We start from the raw sequence: 20026 nt of genomic DNA, 5'->3' as shown, positions 1-20026 counted from the left end.
ATTTGAAACCTATGACTCTACTCAGTTACCTCTTCTCCAGACTAAACAAACCCTCCCCCCCCCACAATCTTCTCTCAGAGTTCATGCTTTCTAGACCTTTAATCATTTTTGCTGCTCTTTTTTGGATTTTCTCCAGTTTGACCAAGTCTTTTTTGAAATATGGCACCCAGATCTACATACAATATTCCAGCTAAATATATAAAAAAAGATTCTTAGTTTAAGAGCAACAAGAATTCATTAAGAAATTAATAGAATACAGCATTCTGGAAGTTCCCAGCAGGAAGATATCCTCTAACTCAGAACTCTTAACAAATTTTGCACGTTTTTGTAAATTGTGTTTTTCGCTCCTTCATATATTTGCTTTACTAATGTTTATGTTCCATACATCTTTGTCAGATGACAAGTCAGATTATGACAGCTTGCAACAATATCTGCAACCTGATGTTAAGGCTCATCTGTGAATTTGGTGGAAACTAAACGTGGACATTGACACTGCTATGGGTTACTCATGAGTTTATCTTTTTCCACTAAAAGCAATCCCATTGTCTTCAATGGAGCCACGTAAAGTATGTAAACTAAAGCGCACACAAATCTTTAGTATCAGAGAGGTAGCCGTGTTAGTCTGAATGTGCATAAACAATGAGAAGTCCTATGGCACCTTATAGACTAACATTTATTGGAGCGTAAGCTTTCAGTCTTTGCAAAACCAGGACCCAGGTTTGTAGAACATAAAATTTTAAGAAACAGACAATTTTCAAGAAATATAATGCTATAGTGAAGGTACTTCTTATACTGACCTTTCTAATGTGATTTTTTTTTCCAATCTAGCCTTGCATTCCAATCTTCAAGGAAAAATAAGTAGGTAAGAATTATCAGTAGAAAAATATTTTCCTTGTGCCCATAGATTGTATGAGGCAGATGATAAAGACCTGGTATCTCTGAAGAAAAAAGAACTACTCACTCAAGGGGCATAAAATCTCATTTAAAACTAACCTCATCATTTCTATATTACTATATATGGAGTTCCTTCTGAAAGCTGTAATAATCCCCTTCATCTACTGAAGGTAACTGTACTGAGAAGAAGCATATTACAACAGAGATAACTATGCCCAGCAGATACTAAACTGACCGTATGATCTGTTATAAAAGTGGGGAGTAGAAAAACAAGTTTACTGTAAGTGGAAGCCTTGTCTCAATTGACTGGAAAACATACACAAAGAACCAGTTGTTTATGGCACAAATTAAGGAGAACAAACAAAATCCTGGCCTGAACAATCTGATACCAGCTGACAATTCAGTTCTGATGGGAAGATATTACTTTATTACGAATACTTGATAGTACTTTAGCCTCCCAACAGAGTCCCCCAGACATTTTTAAAAGGATTCAGTAAGCACATACTTGCTGCCAATATTTTAAAGAATGTTACTCCACTAAACTTAAGGAATTCACCAGTTAAGCATCTAGAACCAGAGTTTCTGAAATGCTAAAACAACGTTGAACAGCAGTAGCTTCTTTTGCAAATTCAGAGAGAATATTTTCTTCATTTCAGTTTATTCAGCTAGTTTATTTCAATTATTAGCTCACTCAAAGTTGAGAAAGCTAATGAGAACTGACAAAGCAGGAAAACCTGTTTTCTACTTCTAATCTATGAAGAAAAACTAGGTGTGAAAGAATGAGGCATACTAGTTCTAAAATCATGAAGGGTAAGGTGACCTGAAAGTTAAATTCACCAATTATAGATAGTGTTCCCACTGTTTGGTAAGTTAGTTTTAAATGAAAAATAGGTTTTGATAAACTTTTAATGTAACCAGCACATTTAAAGTAATTTTAGTAAGTAAAACAATTTAAAAATGTTCATGTGCATTTAATTGAATTCCAATTTCCATCCAAATGGGATGTTTGACACAAACCACAAGTAAAACAAACCCAAATATAGTAAATAAGAGATGCATCTTGCCATTTTCTAAAAGGAAAACTGTAAAAATAAACTTAAAAAACAATAGTCTGGTAGCACTTTAAAGATTAACAGAACACGAGATGGAATCATGAGCTTTCGTGGGCACAGCCCACTTCTTCATGATACCACCTACATGTTTTGTTAGTCTTTAAAGTGCTACCAGACTATTTGTTGCTTTTCAGTTTATCCTGTATAGACTAACTCAGCTACCCCGATACAGTAAAACTCCGATGGTCCGGCACTCCTGATGGTCCAGCACCATCAGGAACCCAGAAGTGCTCCGGGCAGCCGGACCATTGGAGCTGCTCTGCCCCCAGCTTCCCCGATTCAGCCGCTGCTAAAACTGACCAGCGGCTGACTCCATCCAAGAAGCCCGAGGCAGAGCTGCTCTGCCCCGGTTTTCTGGAATCAGCCCCTGATCAGTTTCAGCAGCAGCTGACTTGGGGACACCTGGGGTAGAGCAGCTGGGGTGCTGCCGGGTTGGTCCAGTAGCACCGCTCCTCGGCGCTGTGGGACCAACCTGGCAGCCCCCCAGCTGCTCTGCCCCAGGCATCCTGATTCAGCCACTGTTGAAACTGACCAGAGGCTGACTCCAGGAAGCCCGGGGCAGAGCAGCTCTGCCTCGGGCTTCCTGGAGTCAGCTGCTGATCAGTATCAGAGTCTACAAGTCCACTCAGTCCAACTTCTTGTTCAGGCAATCTCTTAAAGAAACAAGTTTGTTTATATTTAGGGGAGATAATGCTGCTTGCTTCCTATTTAAAACGTCACCTGAAAATGAGAACAGGTGTTCACATGGCACTTCTGTAGCAAGGTATTTACGTGTCAGATATACTAAACTTTCATATGCCCTTTATGCTTTGCCCACCATTGCAGAGGATACACTTCAACGTTGCTTAAGCTTGTTTAAAAATATAATGCGTTAATTAAATTTTTGACTGAATTCCTTGGGGGAGAACGGTATGTCTCCTGCTCTGTTTTACCTGCATCTGACATCTTGGATGATGCTCCAACACGTACATTGTAAGAACACGTTCACTGCATATTTGAAAGAAAAAAAGGTACCAATATGAGATATCTGAAGATACCTACAGCACTTGACCCAAGGTTTAAGAATCTAATCTGCTTCCCAAACTCTTAGAGGGACATGACATGCAGCATTCTTTCAGAAGCCTATAAAAGTAACATGCTGATGCAGAAACTACAGAGTACAAGCCAAAAAAGAAAATCAATCTTCTGCTGGTGGCATCTAACTCAGATAAGAAATGTGAATGGGCAACTAGTTAACTGGTTACTTGGTAAGCATCACCATTAACATGTGATGCTTACCAGATAACTGTTAACAGGCTTGCAGGCTGGGAGTTGGCAGGCTTGCTCAGGTGGAAGTGGCTGAGTGTGTGCGGGTGCTGCTTGGGTTGAGAATTGGCAGGCTCGTGCTGGGTGGAAGTGGCACTGAGGGGAGGGAGAGAAAGGAGGGCTGGGTTATCCATAATGAATCAGAAGTAGGAATATAACTCCCTCCTCTCCCCAACGAGGCTGCTGACCCCCAACCCATGTGGTGGCACCTCCAACTACCCCTGTATAACACTGCTCTACAACTAAAATGCTTCTGAAATAAATGTAGTCAAACTTTACTAATTCTGGGTCACTGAGAACAAAAATGATGCTTAAAACTTTCAAGATATGCTACTGGGTCAGTTTATACAACCGTGACTTGCGAATGGTGGAGGATAAGTGAATTATAAAGGGAAGGGATCTCAATTTAAACCAGAAATGACTAAAATACATCTTTGACTGGATCTCTGAATAAATCTATGACTGGGTTTGGACAGTACTTGCTTTTTAGGCAAAACCATGAATGACGCAATCTGAAGCTGGTATTGCGTCATACATGATATGAATTGCATCATGTTATTCCTAGAAGTCATGGATGTTTTGCTGCATAATGGCAATGTTTTGCCATCAATTCCAGTTGGTCATGCAGTCCATATGAAGGAAACCTATGACCAACTTTTGAGGTGCATAAAGTATGACCAACATCAGTGGAAGCTTTGTGGCGATTTGAAGGTTGTTGCTCTCTTGCTTGGTCTGCAGACTGGATACACAAGATACTGCTGTTTTCTCTGTGAATAGGATAGTCATGCAAGAGATTCCCACTACATCAAGATAGATTGGCCACTCTGACAGTCATTGGAGCCTGGGAGGAAAAGTGTTCAGCATCCACCACTTGTTAAATCAAGGAAGATTTTGTTACCAGCCCTACACATTAAGCTGAGTCTGATGAAGAACTTTGTCAAGGCCATGGACAAAACACAAGCAGCTTTCAAGTACCTCCGTGGAAAATTTCCAAGGTTAAGTGAAGGTTAAGTGAAGCTAAGATAAAGATAATCAGTTAACTGGTTAAACATAATGTTATCAACATGGACATTAGAGATGTAAGCGATTAGTTTACTTGTTGACTAGCTGAATAGTGACTTGATTAGTCGCTATCAGAGAGAGGCAGCAAGGGGTGGGGAGCAGGAGCTGGTGCTAAGGGGAGCTGGTGCACGGGGCTCTTGCTACACTTCAAAAGCAGAATTGCCACAGGGAGCATAGGGTGAGTGGGGAGTCAAGCAGCCCTCACTCACCCTGTGTTCGACTGTGGAGCTTCAGCCTTTGACATGTAGCAAGAGCTCTGCGGGCATATCGAGCGCCCTACCTCCCCCTTATTGACTAATCAAAATTTAACATCCCTAATTGACTGTTCTCTGGAATGGTGGTCGAAGAACGAAGGGACATATGAATCCTTAGAGCATGTCACAAATATTTTGCGATGCCAGATACAGCAGTGCCACCAAACATCTATTCTTACTTTCAGGTGACATTTTAAACAAGAAGTGGGCAGCATTATGTCCTTCAAATGAAAACAAATTAGTTTTGTCTGACAGGCTGAACAAGTAGAAGAACTGAGTGGACTTACAAATGACAAAGTTTTATACTGTTTCATCTTTTAATGTAATATTTTTATGCATATTTCTAAATTGTAAGTTTAATTTTCATGATAAAGAGATTGCACTACAGTACTTGTAATGGGGGGAAAATTGAATAATATTTCTCTTTGTTTTTTACAGTGCAAATATTTGTCATAGAAATAAATATAAAATGAGTAGTGCGCACTGTGTTCAATATATTTGAAAATGTAGAAAACAGCCAAGAATATTTAAACAAATGGCATTGCATTATTGCTTAACAGTGTATGGTGTAGACGGAGCTTGGTCCTGCCTTGAGGGCGGTGTAGACGGAGCTTGAGGGATGGTGTAGATGGAGCTTGGTCCTGCCTTGAGGGCGGGGGGCTGGACTCGATGACCTCTTGAGGTCCCTTCCAGTCCTATTATTCTATGATTCTAGTGTAATAAAAAATTAATCACACTTAATTGTGTGATTAAATTGCTAAACAGTGCTGTAAAATATCATCAAAAAGGGAAATAGAACTGACAATCTATAAAGCACAAACTAAAACATTCTAAATTGTAATATCTCCTCAGGTAGTATAAAATACAGTAAGGCTGTGTCTAGACTGCAGGGTTTTTTTAAAAAAAGTAGCCTTTTTTTGAAAAAACGTCACCTGCGTCTAGACTACAGCCGTGTTCTTTTGAAATTAAATAGAAAGAATGTGGCTTTTCTTTCGACAGCGGTACTCCTCATTTCACGAGGAATAACGCCTTTTTTCGAAAGTGCTCTTTCAAAAAAAGGCGCTATGTAATGCAAACTGTGCTTTTTCGAAAGAGAGCACCCAGACTGCCTAGGTGCTCTCTTTCGAAAAAGCGGCTTGCTTTTTCAAAAGTACTGGTTGCAGTCTAGATGCTCTTTTTCAAAAGAGGCTTTTTTGAAAGTATCTTTCGAAAAAGCCTCTTTTGAAAGAGGCTTGCAGTCTAGACGTAGCCTAATAGTCTGGTGCTTTCCCTAAAGGATAACAGATTAACCTGCATACAGGGCATAGGAGAGAACTCCAAAATTGTGAGCTCCTAACAGAAGAGATTCCACCTCTTTTCTTTTCTATTATATCCACAGAACAGCCAGCAGTTCTAGTCCCTGTATCTCAGTAAGAGGAACAGAAGGACAATAAGTATTACCTGACTGCTTCAGTAATCACAAAACCCCAGTCTGAAAGAATTCAAACTCATATTTGTATTAGCAAAGTTCTTGAATTCTTGCTTAAAGAAGTTGTTTTTTTATTATCTTCTCAGAGCTAAGGATCTCAAGTTTTTCTAGCGGACTGGAAAAAATACTTTAACAACGTTATTTATCTCCATGGTTCAACGTGAAGTATAAAAGGCAAGCCCCTTTAATTAAACCAGAAATTCACCAGCTTTGAGTTCTAAGACTTTGTGCTCTTTTATTGCTGAAAAAGAAGGCCTGAAAATTCATGATTAGTCTCATTCTGGACTCATCATGGAAACATTGATTTCCAAATTTTATATCTATCTGCAAGGTGATTTACTGGTTGCCAAGCAACAGATATGGGCTATAATGCACTGTCCCTTTCCTCTTCTCTTCAGAAAAATTTTACTATTATATTCTTGCCTACTCTGAGCTGAGATGAAGAGGGGTTCCCAGCCACCACGTACTTTAGTCTCATTCAACAGGACTGTGACAGGTGGCTTGTACCAGGATCCAAAACAATCTATGGCAATGGGCAGCTATCCCGCCATAAATCTAAACTACTCTAAATCTGGAATAGAGGAAAATGTCTGCATAAATGAAGACAAAGAATCTTGGAAGGAAAGCAGGAGGTGTGGGCGCCGAACAAGGAAACAAAGACTAAAAAGGTTAGTTGCCCCAGAAGAGACAGAGAAAAGGAGGGAAAATCCATGTAAAAGGTATTCCATTGAATAAAATTAACAAATGGAGATTTCAAAACAATTCGCCTTATCCTATCCTGTCCTTAGGATGCTTATTCAGGTGGGATAAAAAAACGGTATCTCAAACACTGACATGGATTTATGACTTCAGTAATCCTCAGAATGAGCGAGGGGACTAAAGCACTAGGTAATGCCTAAGGAATTAGTCTTGACTGCATACTTGGTATCTATAGTATGCCACACTACACTGTTTTTAGAAAATTCTGCGTAAAGATAGAACACACAGACCTAGCAGCTCACAACTATTGAGTGGTTTACAGACATGCTTCAAGGCTCTGTGACAGACACAGTGTATTTGGTAGCCTCTCCATTTCACAGCACTCTACTGACTTATTTATTGCTAATGCACCTGGATTTTACCGAATAGTTTCCTATTCCTTTCCCCACTGTTTTGATTCCTTTCCCTCAACTGCTGAAAGTATTTGTGCAGGTGATTTTTATATAATTTGTAATTACTGTATTATAGATCAAAGTATGCTTTAATGTCAACATAATCAAATACTGATTGCCAACAATAAACATTTTAAAAATATTAAGTTTGTAGCATTTATGATTGTAATACTGTTAGTCTGAAACACTTTAAAAGTGTGAGTTGGCCCCATTCTCAATCAAGTGCTGACCCTGAAGTTTAATAATTTCAAACAACAACAAGTGCAATGTGTATTATTTGCCAGTCCCAAAATGTGTACTTGCAGCCATCTGAATCTTGGTAGAAGTTCCTCTGTGACTTAGCATATTTTCAAACACAAGGGTACAGTTGCATGTTGTTTACACAAGATTAATATAATCTGTATGCAAAACTTGGATATTTCCTCATGTAAATTACCAAAAGAAGAAATATCAAAGCAGTTCTAAAAGTACCTTGCATCATATTTTCCTAAAGTAAGGCCCAGTATCATTACTAACTATAAAGGACAAATTTTGCCTTTGATCTTTGTGCAAGTTTCCAACCCACATCAGTAGGTATCATCCATGGTGGATTTACAGTGTAAACTATAGAAGGAAAGACCTTTTCTAATTAAATCAGATTCAGCCTGAAGACTGAGCACTCAGACTGTGTTAAAAATCTAATTCAGTGTTCCACTGACTGAATGTCATCACTGAAACACGTGATGTAACAAATACCCATCCACTATCTGTAGGAAGTACTTAGAGTGAAGTCTGACCTTAAAGTCTATGAAAGCCTGTAGCTGGCAAAAAATAGAACAACATTCTGAGTTTCAATATCCTTATAAAACAAGAATTAAAGAAGGAAAAAAACCCTCACCATTTTTACTGCTATCAGGCATTTATTGAAGATGCCTTGTTATAAAGACAAGACAATGGCAATCCTGGAAAAAGCAGCTATTGCTATAAAACCAGAGCTGAAACCTTGTTCCAGTTTATATAGGCTGTGTGAAGTAGCCTCAAAAAGTGCTATTCTGATCTAATAAAAGTTCTCTGCAATTGTGTGCACAGCAATAAGGGTTGCACTTTCAAAATAACTATCCAAAGAACATTGATGACTTCCTAATAAATGTTTTCCCCCAAAATTATTATATTTTCTTTTTTTGTTTACAAAAAGCTGAATGTTCTTGATTGCACTCTTGCTGGATAATCTGTACCTATCACAGGCCCACATAAATCCATCCAGCATGCAAGATCTGACCTGCGCACTTGGAGGATTCCAACAGTCCATGACTTGAAAAGTACCAATTATCATAAGTGTTCTTTTGGTTCACACTACTGTGTAAATTGCCTTTAGGATTATTTAGATACAATCAGTTTGAAGGCATCTTTTCAGATGAGCTTCAAAAATATGATTCCCTCTTCAACTGTCAGGCGTATACATGACCTTTCAAGGAAAGTGACCATCTAGTCTATTTTCTTCTAGTGGAATCTTTCTTTGCAAGTACGGGACTAAGGAAAATAAGAGAATACAGCCTTTCAGAGTGACAGAACTGTGTTCCTTAAAATTATGAATTTTAAAAATAGTTTTCAATACAAAAAAACCGATACTATTAAGCCCTTCTAACATTGCACTAATCTGCTGCTATGTTGTGCATTTGTACACAACTGGTGCATACCTCTGGTTTTTGGAACGCCTATGTAACTTCAACTGCCTAAAATCCCTGCTAATGCACCCTGTGGTACAGTTAATCACTTCAGCTGTGTCTACATTGGTGCGATCTTGTGTAAAAGCGTCTGCTTTTGCGGAAAAACTTGCTGCCTGTCTACACTGGCCGCGAATTCTTGAGCAAGTACACTGACGTTCTAATGTATGAAATCAGTGCTTCTTGCACAAGAATTCCGATGCTCCTGCTCAGGAATAAGCCCTCTTGTGCAACTGTTATTTACAGTGTAGACATAGCCTATGTAGTTGTTATTTGATAGCCACTACCTGAAATCTCTTCAGCAAAAGAATAAAACAAGACAATCATTTAGCCAGGGAGTAGACACAACAACTTTCACCTCAAATGACCAACCACACATGGCAATGAGAAATAGTACAAGGGTCAAAGATAAACTTGATCTTCATTTAAAATTTAGGCTGATAGCACTATGCTGGTCTGCACTGTGAAAAATCCACTCATGAGCATTGTAACTATATTAACCCAACCCACAGGCTGTGTCTACACTGGCATGATTTTGTGCAAAAGCAGCTGCTTTTGCGCAAAAACTTGCTGCCTGTCTACACTGGCAGGGAGTTCTTGTGCAAGAACACTGACGTTCTAATGTGTGAAATCAGGGCTTCTTGCGCAAGAACTATGATGCTTCTGCTCAGGTAAGCCCTCTTGTGCAACTGTTTTTGCGCAAGAGGCCAGTGTAGACAGGCAACATGAATTTCTTGCGCAAGAAAGCCCTATGGTTAAAATAGCCATCAGAGCTTTCTTGCGCAAGAGAGCGGCTACACTGGCATGGATGATCTTGCGCAAAAGCACATGCCAGTATAGACACACTCTTCTAGAGGAGTTTTTGCACAAGAACTCTTCCGCAAAAGAGTTCTTGCGCAAGATCATGTCAGTGTAGACATAGCCTATGTAAAAACTGTTTTGTAAGTTTTTTTAAAAATGGAAACCCAAGTAATGACAGTGTTTGTAGTAAAAGTCTGAGGGTACATCTAGATTACATGCCTCTGCCAACAGAGGCATGTAAAATAGGCTACCCGACATAGTCAATGAAGCGGGAATTTAAATATCCCCGGCTTCATTAAAATAAAAATGGCCGCTGCACTGTGCCGGCTCAGCTGATCGTTGGCACAGTGCACGAGTCAAGATGCGGATCAGTCGACAAGGGAAGCCTTTGTCGACCACGCCTGTAAACCTCGTTTCATGAGGCATAAGGGAGTGGTCGACAAAGGCTTCCCTTGTCGACTGATCCGCATCTTGACTCGTGCACTGTGCCAACGATCAGCTGAGCCGGCACAGTGCAGCGGCCATTTTTATTTTAATGAAGCCGGGGATATTTAAATCCCCGCTTCACTGACTATGTCGGGTAGCCTATTATACATGCCTCTGTCGGCAGAGGCATGTAATCTAGACGTACCCACAGCAAAAACAGAAAACATTCTAACATTTTTCCTCAACTACTTTGATGATTGTATTATCGCTATCCTGTCCCTCACCTGATGTTTTCTCCCAACTGCATACCCATGAGACTAGCTGGCCTTCTACAAGTTGTCTGTAACCCAAATACCACTCTCCTCTATGGAAAAACATTAAAGCTATTTAATCCCTTCTAATTTAAGAACTATAAAGAGTCAGAGATTTGCACCAAGATCAAGAGTGATATTTTCAGAAGTGCCTTAAATTACTTACGAACACACACCCTTAGAAAGTCAAACTATTCTTACATCAAGTGGGTACTTTTGGAAATCCCATTCATAGATTGTATTTAGTCACTAAACTCTAAAGGCTTACTATTACAACAAGGGTAATAAAAGCAGCAACTGCACCAAACTCTGCAACTCACAGGAAATCTGTTTTTAAACTTGCATAGTTGTGAGCTCTCCTAGTGAGAATAGCCTTGCTCTGCTTTATTTGAGATTTTAATTGTCAGAAAAGCTTGTTATGCTTTCCTGAATTGTAATTCTCATTTTCTGCTAGGACAACTAAGCAAGAAGGTTATAATTCAGAAGCACCTGCTTGATTCAAGAGCTGAATCCTTCCTAGGATATAACGAGCACCTCTTGTGAGGTACTGTGTAGAGATGGTAGAACAGTTTAAACAATTTATATTCACTTAAAACATGCAGTTTGGTCAACATGTAACTCTGCAAATTTGACACTAATTCACCCAAATAGTTTTGGCCAATGGAGAATTAATTAGAACACATTACGGGTGACTCTCAACTTAAGACTGCCCGACTTAGAACCCCCCGCATTTACAATGGAGACTCCACACGTCAGTAACAGTGCCAATCAGCAGTGTTTGAACTGATGCCCCGCCAGGTCAGCAGGGCCTTCCTCCAGGCCCTGATCAGCACCACTGCAGGCCTGGGACATTTGTGTAGCCTGTCCCTAGCAACCACCCTGCTCCGGCCCAGCGTGGCCTCTCAAGCCTGGAGCTCTGGGGACTACAACTCCCAGGAGGCAAAGCAAGCAGCTGTTTCTCCCGCTGCGTGGCCTCATGGGAATCACAGCAGGAGGGGCTGTTACACTAGTGTCCCACCTAGTTGTATTATTAGGAACGGAAGTGTCATTTATAACATTGCACCAATGGGAAATAAGGGTTTGACTTATGACTGCTCTTCAGGAACCAATTAGGTCGTAAGTGCAGGGGTTACCTGTATATTAGCCCAGGTAGCATGATTCCATTTTAAAAAGATGTTTCATTGTTTCAAGCCAATAGTTCTGTAAACTATTTTGCAACCCAAAATCATGCTAAACTAGACCTCAGTCAAATTAATACCATTTATTACGATCTCTTACAACTTTTCATGGTTCAAACCCTTGTTATTAGCAATATAGAAGAATATGCAGCGCTGAGTACAGTATAAGGTCTAATCTTTAATGTCATTTAATTTAAATAAAAATGTGAGCAAGAACTCACAAGGTGTTCAGATTCTGTGGCAAAGATCCATCTCCGTATTTACATGTCAAAATTCTATACGTCACCAGTTACATACATGATCACACAAATTAAGATTTAAAAGTAATGAGCTACAACAAAATTACAATTAGACTCTGATGTGAAGGCCAAAAAGGGACCATCAAGATCATTTAGTCTGATATCTGGCTCAGAGGGCAGAGAGCCTCACCCACCCACTGCCTGAGAATCATATTCTCTAGCTGAGTTACTGAAGTCCTCAAACATGATTTAGAGATTTCAAGTTACAGGAAATCCACCATTTACTGTAGTTAAATCAGCAAGTGACTTGTGCCCCATGCTGCAGAGGAAAGGCACCACACAGAGAGAAAAACAGGTTTTACATAGTTTAAAATTAGGCATTATTTGCACTATAGATTTCTCTCACTCTTATTTCATTAGGCCTCAAACCCATCAATCGTAACCACATCAACCTAAATTGTGTCTCTCAGGATTGACAAGAACCTCTGAATGCAGCTGAACAAAAAAATTTAAACAGATGAGAAACCAATCACCCACTGTCGCAGTCCCAAATACTGATGCCACAACCAATACTTTTGGAGAGAAGTTTAATTTCTCAGCCTAAAACATCTTTCTGGCCATCTGTTTAATCCCATTTTCCTTTGATTTGTGTAATCCCTCTCCTAAACTAGGAAATGATGTCATATGCAAAGCAGGGTTCAAGGTGCCTCTGAACTCTGAAAATGATTTTGAGACCAAAGTCAAGAAAAAAAAATCGATGCATTTGCAAAGAAGAAAAAAGTTGATGAGAAGTTACTTTTTCCCCTCAGAGAAAAAAAACATTTCCCTTGGAAAGCAAGGCTTTTTTTGTTCTAAAAGCAAGCAAGTCTGTAATGCTGTTCCAAACAGTGAAGTACATATCACAAATTCAATGCCCATAATAGAAGATATTCCAGAAACATGAATTTAAATCACAGTCTTCAAACTAAGGATGTTAAATGCGCTGGGGCTCTTGTACATTTCAAAGGAGGAATGTGGAACTCCTTGTAAACCCAGGCCCAGTGGGGGCTCTTGTGCATTTCAAAGCCATGGAGCCTGGAGTCAATGAGGGACTCTGTCTCCCGCTGACTCTGGGCTCCACCAAGAGCCCGGGTCAGCTGTGAGTCCTTAGCTGCCCACAGGCTCCACAGCAGCTGCCACTTTGAAATGCCAGAAGTGGCATTTTAAAGGGGCAGCCGCCGCACAGCTGATCCATGGACTGTGTTGACTGACTTGGCCTTAGAGGCTCACATATAGATATTTGGGCTTGGGATGGAGCCCGAGCTCTGGGACTCTGTTTGGATGGAAGGTCCCATAGCTTAGGTTCCAGCCCCAGCCTGAACATCTGTAAACTAATTAACAGGTTTCTGTCCCTGCAGATTAAGCCTTGTAAGCCAGAGTCAGCCGACTTGGACCAGCTGTGGGTGTTTTATTCGCTATACAAACACCCCAAAGACTCTCAATACCTTGTTATCTACTGCCCACTCAGCGGAACAGGTTTAACTTCCTCCTGGTAATAGATAGCTGCAAAAACCTTTTTATAATTTGCTTAGGCAATGTCAGCAAGAAAAGCATTAAGTCTAGTTTGAAAGAATCCTTAAAGTCAAATACTTTCTGATTTGCCCATGACTTGTCTTTTATTTTACTACTAGAAGACTTACCTGGAGCTCCCTGGGCCTGGCCCTGCGGGAGGGAGGGGCGAAAAGACACGGAGGTCTCCTGCTAGCGCACCCTGGGGCTGGGCCAGGTGGGGGTGGGGGACGTGCAGGCCAACCCGGTGACCTTCAGGGAGCTGGCCAAGGAAGAGGAGGGCTGCACAGCCCTGCTGGCGTGGCCTCATTGGGTAGCGGAGCCAGCAGGGATTTCCCTCATCCCTCTTTCAGTTTGGTGCTGCGGCCGAGAGCCTGGAGGGAGAGGTTTGGGGCACTTGCCTGGGCTGGTGTCCAGCAAGACTACAAGCCCCATCCCCAGATGGTCACTCCCTTCCTGGCGCAGCTGTTCCCAGTGGTCACTCTGAAGTATAGCTGTCCCCCATGCTTGCTGACCCCAAGGGTGACTGTGCAATACTGTGTCCCTCCAATCAGTCCCCTAATCCTTTCCATATTATGGAAAACAATTGAATTACAGGCATATTCTGTTCTCCGGCCACAACCAAAACCCTGGCCTTGCTTTAAGTTAGGATGAGAGGAATCTCCATACCAAATTTGGTGGCCCTAACTGTTATGTTTAGGAGGAGTTCTTGAACAGACTCACAGACAGGTGCCTCTAAATTACAGACAGATGAATCCTGAGAAGATCTCACGGGAGTCTGAGATTAACTCCTTAAATGCTACAGAAAATGGCAGTATTCTGTGCATGTTAACAGAAGAAAAACATCCTATGAACATTAGCTGCTCCATTTTCACCTTTACTATTCTTCAGAAAACAGCTTTGGAGAAAGACAAAAATGTGGCATTCCAGCTCCTGCCATAGTTATCAAGAGACTGATAATACACCAGATTGCTCCTAATCGGATGCCAACTGTACTTCTGTTCATGATCAACACAGCTCTTGGAACAAATACCTTGAAAAGCTCATTAACCAATCCAGGATAGGATGAAATGCACTACATCTAAGTTACCCATTACAGAATCATATTCAAAGTGTTTTAATGTGCTGTAGATTAAACATCAATAGGCATTTCCATCTTTCCAAAGCAAAAAAATCTGAATAAGGGCCTCATCTCTACTTCTTATTCCCCATACCAGTCCTAATCTCACTTGCACTGAATTCAAAGGTGCAAGATCAGAGCCTACACAAATAAAGAGCACAGACAAGTATTTTCTACAACAAATAAACTTTTAAAAAACAGAAAATGTAGACCACAGAAAACAGTGTCAAGATTATGAATATTTACTTGATAAATGAAACAACTTGAGAAAAACGTACCTTTACCAAACAATTTGCGTGACCTGGGATAGAACCATTTACATAAATAATGTTGTGCTTTGTGTTGATCCTCCACACCTGCAACAATGAGAAAAACATTGAAACCCAAGCATTTTATTTTGGTTTCAGGATTTATTCAATTTACTACTCATAGCCAGTTAAAAGTTGTTCATAAGACAAAAGATGGTAAATTTAAACCATTCTGGAGTAAAACATAGCTATGCATATAGCCTTGCAATTGGTATCCCCATCTGCAAAAATGATCCTTGGAGGCAGATACCTGCAAATTTCAGGATTCTAGATATATATTTGCATCTGCAGCCTCAGTATCTATGGATTTGCAGGACTCTAGCTTTGTAATTGGGATGCTTATACAATACAGGTGGGAAGAAGTGCCTGCAGGGGGTGCTTCCCTGAAGCCTGGCTGGACAAAGCAGAGCCCACTGGCTGGACAAAGCCTGCGGATTGCCTTGATCAGGCCTGCGAAGCTTGGGGCTCCCCCCACAGCAGGAAGCCAGTGCTGGCACTCCAGCCATGGTGCCCTCACATGACTGGAATGCCAGTGCCAGCTTGTTCCACTGCAGGGCAGCTCGGGGACAGAGACCCACACCTCACAAGCCAGGTCAAAGGAAGACACGGGCTGGGGGTTCCCCATCCCTGTTACACCATGTAGGAGAATATATTTTATAATATATTGTATGCACATGCAAAAGGCACCAGTATAGCAACATTCAATGGCCAAATAGGAGCATAAACATAGTAGCAGCAGCTGGGAATCTGAGGAGAAAGGGTAGGACTTAACCTTTTAATATTATATTAATAATATAATAATAATATTTAGACAAGAAAGCATCATGGAAATGTTATTGCAAATACTCGTTAATTGCTGAAGTACTTGTCAAAGTGTTGACTTGAACAACCTGAAAATATAAGTTCTCTACTTAACCACCAACCAGGTATGGCAGACAGCAGCAGCACAAACTTCCTTCTACCACAGTACTAAAATACTTCTCATATTATCTGAAGAGGTCATCTGTATGGGTGAGTGTGTGTTCATGCCCATGCAGTGCTGTGAACATGTGTACCTCAGGAACTCGACTGAGACAACCTCATTTGATGCAGAGAAATGAATGGCCATCAGATTGTAAGAACTTCTTACACTGCTGACCTGGCCTGGATCTGAACTAGAGCTGACAAAGGCTCCAAGAAGTTTACTTTTTGGTTGAAGGCTTCTAGCACTTTTCCTGCCCACCTCTCAGGAAGACAAGTGAGACATATATCATATGTACTGAAGTCTCACCTACAATTCTCATCCCACTTCCAAAAATCGAAACACCTAGAATATGCGCACATGTGGGAGCAGAATAGATGCCTTCTTTTTAAGCTGAAAGGTGAGAGAAGACACATGATATTGGAGACCTTTTGGCTCTCTCATGATGCTGTTCTGCTGACAATCTGGGTTCTTAAAGAAATATGACATTGCATTTGGGGTGTTCCACTTTTCAACAGAAGCAGCTAGTCCAAGATTGGGGCACTAAGATGATCCTATTGGGAGCAGAAATTGGTGATAGTGAAGTATTTCTCTGATGCATTTTCTTTTTTTAAATAAAAAAAGTTCCAAGTCCTATGTCACTGAATGCAAAAAGAATCAAATAGCAGCAAACAGTTTCTTTTGCTCACAGCACCAACACCCAAAAAAACACTACCTACATTTCTTCCAGGATCAGAAACCATACTTTAAAATGTTGTGTCTCCATTCAGTGTGTTCTCAGTTTCTAAATGTTATGCCTCCTTCTTCCACTCCCCTACATGCAATTCAACAATACTCAGCAAAAATTTCTGAATGAGTTGACAAACTTTTTTTTTTGTTTTAGGCCATGTCTGCCACAGAGAGTTTACACAGTTGTATTCTACAGCTCTATGCTGATGGGAGAGAGCTCTTCCACTGACATTATTAAATCACACCAATGAGCAGTGGTAGTGATGTCCACACATTTTCTACTTTATTTAGAACTCACCTTTAATCCAAAAGATGTCCTGTAGATATTGCCCATTTTCCCAGGCATTTTCTTTCCACGGAAAACTTTGCTAACTTTCTGTGTCAAAATACAGCCCAAAGTTACAGAGTTACAAAAGGTACCACTGCAAACTGAAAGCAATAATAAGAGCTTTTCGGAAAAGTTCATGGAAGTAAGTAAGGGAGGTCACAAACTCAAACAGAGAAAGCTACATTTGGTAACACAGACTGTTTCACTTACTGGACTAAATGACACCAAGAGAAATTTGAAATGTTGAATATCTCTATCACCAATTAGCATTTGTAAATGCTTCCTACTGGTGTGCAAAGTTTCCCCTACAGCAGCATTTCCCAAACTATGGGCCGCGGACCGCTACTGGGCCCCGGGAAAAAAAATATCGGGCCTCAGCATGCCTGGTGGCTGCTGGCAGAGCCGGCCTTAGGCTGATTCGGGCCCCACGCCCCTGAACCCGGAAGTGCCGGCGAGTTACAGAGCCGGGGGCCCTGCTCCACCAATACGTGGAGCTGGGTCTCTCCCCCGGCTCTGCCTGGCACAGGCACGGGTCTCCCACGCGTACTCCCACCCCGCCCCCAGAACATCCCTGCTGTGCGTGGCTCCAACTCACCGCCTGCTGCTGCCCATATGCGGCGTTGCACGTGGGCGGGGAGGACGCCCGGGCAAGATGTGACATCACGGCCCGGGATTTTAAAAGTCTTCAGAGGCACGTGGAGGGCCACGCTGGCTCTGGCGGGCTCCGGCCCCGCAATGTGGAAGGCAGAAGTTAGGGAACGGGCTTGGGCGGAGGCGAGGAGGCGGAGGCGAGGAGGCGGAGGCGAGGAGGCGGAGGCGGCAGCGGGCTTGCACGGAGGGGGAGGAGTGGAAGGAGAAGGGGCTTGGGAGGGGAAGGCACCAAGGGACAGAGTGCAGGAGAGAGACACAAATGCCAGGGGGCCAAGTGCAGACAGTGATGGAAACGGTAGGAGGGGAGGTGTCAGTGGGAGGGGGGACAGGGTGATGCTGGGAGAGGAGAGGGGAAGGATATTGGGGGCTGGAGGAGGAGGTGCTGGGAGAAGGCTTGAAAGAAGGGGTGGGCATGAGAGAGGTGGGGATGGAGCAAGTCATGTGTGAGGGCACAGAGGGGCAGGAGGGGATGGGGAAGAGAGTGCTGAGGGGGTGGGTATCAGGGAAAGAGAGGGAAAAGGGGGCAGGGGCAGTAAGGGAAGGGGGAGGCACCAGGAGAGTGCAGGGCTAAGGGAAGGTACAGGTGCCAGGGGATTCTGGGGTGAGGAGGAGGGGAGAGCTGGCCACCGGAAGCAGCACTGGACGGGGGAATCAGGGCAGGCTGGGGAGATTGGGGGGTCGGTGGAAGCAGGGCTGCCGGGGGGGGGGGGGAAGGTTGGGGGCAGGGAGCTGGCTGGGGAAGACTGGGGGAGTGGCGCAGGGAAAAGAAGTGACCGCTGGAAGGAGGACTGGATGCGGGCAGCGGGGCTGGCCAAGGGAGATTGGGAGGAGAAGTGGGGGGGACCTGGCTGCCCGGAAGGGGGTTGGGGGAAGTGGGGCTGGCCAGAGGTGCAGTGGGGGGAGCAGGGGGGAGGAATGAATCAGCCTGCGGGGAGTGGGACTGACCCAGCCATATGTAGATCTTGGAATGCTGCCTCTGTTCCCCCCTCTCTCCCGCAAAGCACAAAACCTGACTTAGTCCGGCTCAGGGATTCTATTGTTCCCCCTCCTCCCCCCCACACACACCCCCTCAAGTAGTTGGGAACTGTCTGGCTGGTAGACACACTCATGCAGCCTGAGCACATTTACCAGTCAGGCAGTTCGAAACGACAAACTGATACATCTAATAATAATACAACTTACCTAATGAGAAATGTTATATGTTATATGTCTGGTATTTTCTCAGTTTGTTTTTTATGTGTTTATATTTTTGGGCTGCAAAAAGCAGTATTGGGAAAAAAAAGGGTTCCAACTAAAGTAAAAAGTTTGGGAAACCCTGTTCTAACCAGCTTTCTGTCTGTCTTACAGTCCATTTATCCAATCCATATTCCTTAACTTGCTGGCAAGAATATTGTGGGTGACCATATCAAAAGCTTTGCTAAAGCTGGCACTGGGGGTTTTGGGAGGACCAGTAACAACTTATTTGAATATTCATCATTTGATTAATGAATATGCAAACATGCAAATGAACATTACCGGTCCTCCAAAGGTTCGTGAATGGATTTACTGGTCCCCGTGTCAAAAAGTTTGGGAACCCCTGCCCTACAGTATGCACTTTTCCCTCGCTCCCCGATGGTGAGGACCAGACAACAATGTTCTCATATGAAATGGGGGTGGGGAAAGCTTCAGCCCTCTTGGTGCTCCCTAATGGGCACCTGGGGCACAGAAGACTCAGGATGGAGCCAGCCCCTTTCACCTGCCTGGTGATTTGGTGTCTTTTCTGTATGGTTTTATGAGAAGCAATCCCATTCCAGGCACATCCCATTTTCCTGGCACAACCAAACCCTGACCTTGGTTTAAGTTATGGGAAGAGGAAGGTAGGTAAAAGGGGTGCCACAGGCTGGATCTGGCCCACCAAGCGGGTGGATCTGGCCTGCGGAGGCCTTGCTGCTCCCCCGCCCCCAGGCCAATTAGAGTCGTGTGCTGCTCGCAGGGCGGGAGCAAAAGGGGGGGAGGTGGGAGGGCGGAAGAGGCTTTGCGTGCTCCCCCGCCCCCCAGGCCAATCAGGGCTTAAGGGCGGGGGAGCTGCATGATGCTCCCTCTGCCCTGCCCTGGACGTGCAAGGAGCCCGCGTCACTTAAAAATGCCACATACTCCTCACAGGGCAGGAGGAGGCTTCCCACGCCCTGATTGGCCTGGAAGTGGGGGAGCATGTCAAGCCTCTTCCAGGGCGTGTGTGCCTAGTGAAAAGGGAGGGGGGGCAAAGGGACTCCCCCACCTCCAGACCAATCATGGTCTGGGGGCGGGGTAGCCCCGCCCCTTTCTGTTTAGGCTCTGTGCCTTCTGGGGTGGCCCTGGGCTACTTCAAAAATTTTTGAAGTGGCCCCTGGGCAAAAATGATTGCCCAACCCGGTATATACTGAATTTGGTGGTCCTAACTCTTACTGTTTAAGAGGAGTTCTTGAACAGAAAGAAAGACTGACGCTCAGACAGACAAG

General features: G+C 43.0%; 1 protein-coding gene across 1 annotated transcript in view; it reads right to left on the bottom strand.

Annotated features, from left to right (window-relative positions):
* MRPL3 (mitochondrial ribosomal protein L3) overlaps positions 1-20026 on the bottom strand; it is a 59032-nt gene that overhangs the window by 6261 nt on the left and 32745 nt on the right. The window contains exons 8-9 of the mRNA XM_075921925.1: positions 16869-16946; positions 14851-14928 (exon numbers count right to left, since the gene is read on the bottom strand). Coding sequence (XP_075778040.1) covers positions 14851-14928; positions 16869-16946 — 156 coding nt within the window. The remainder of the gene's footprint in view (positions 1-14850; positions 14929-16868; positions 16947-20026) is intronic.

This window comes from Pelodiscus sinensis, chromosome 2 (assembly GCF_049634645.1).
Source record: "Pelodiscus sinensis isolate JC-2024 chromosome 2, ASM4963464v1, whole genome shotgun sequence".
NCBI lineage: Eukaryota > Metazoa > Chordata > Testudines > Trionychidae > Pelodiscus > Pelodiscus sinensis.
Note: the sequence above shows the minus strand (reverse complement) of the source record. Positions and strands in the feature narration are given on the sequence as shown.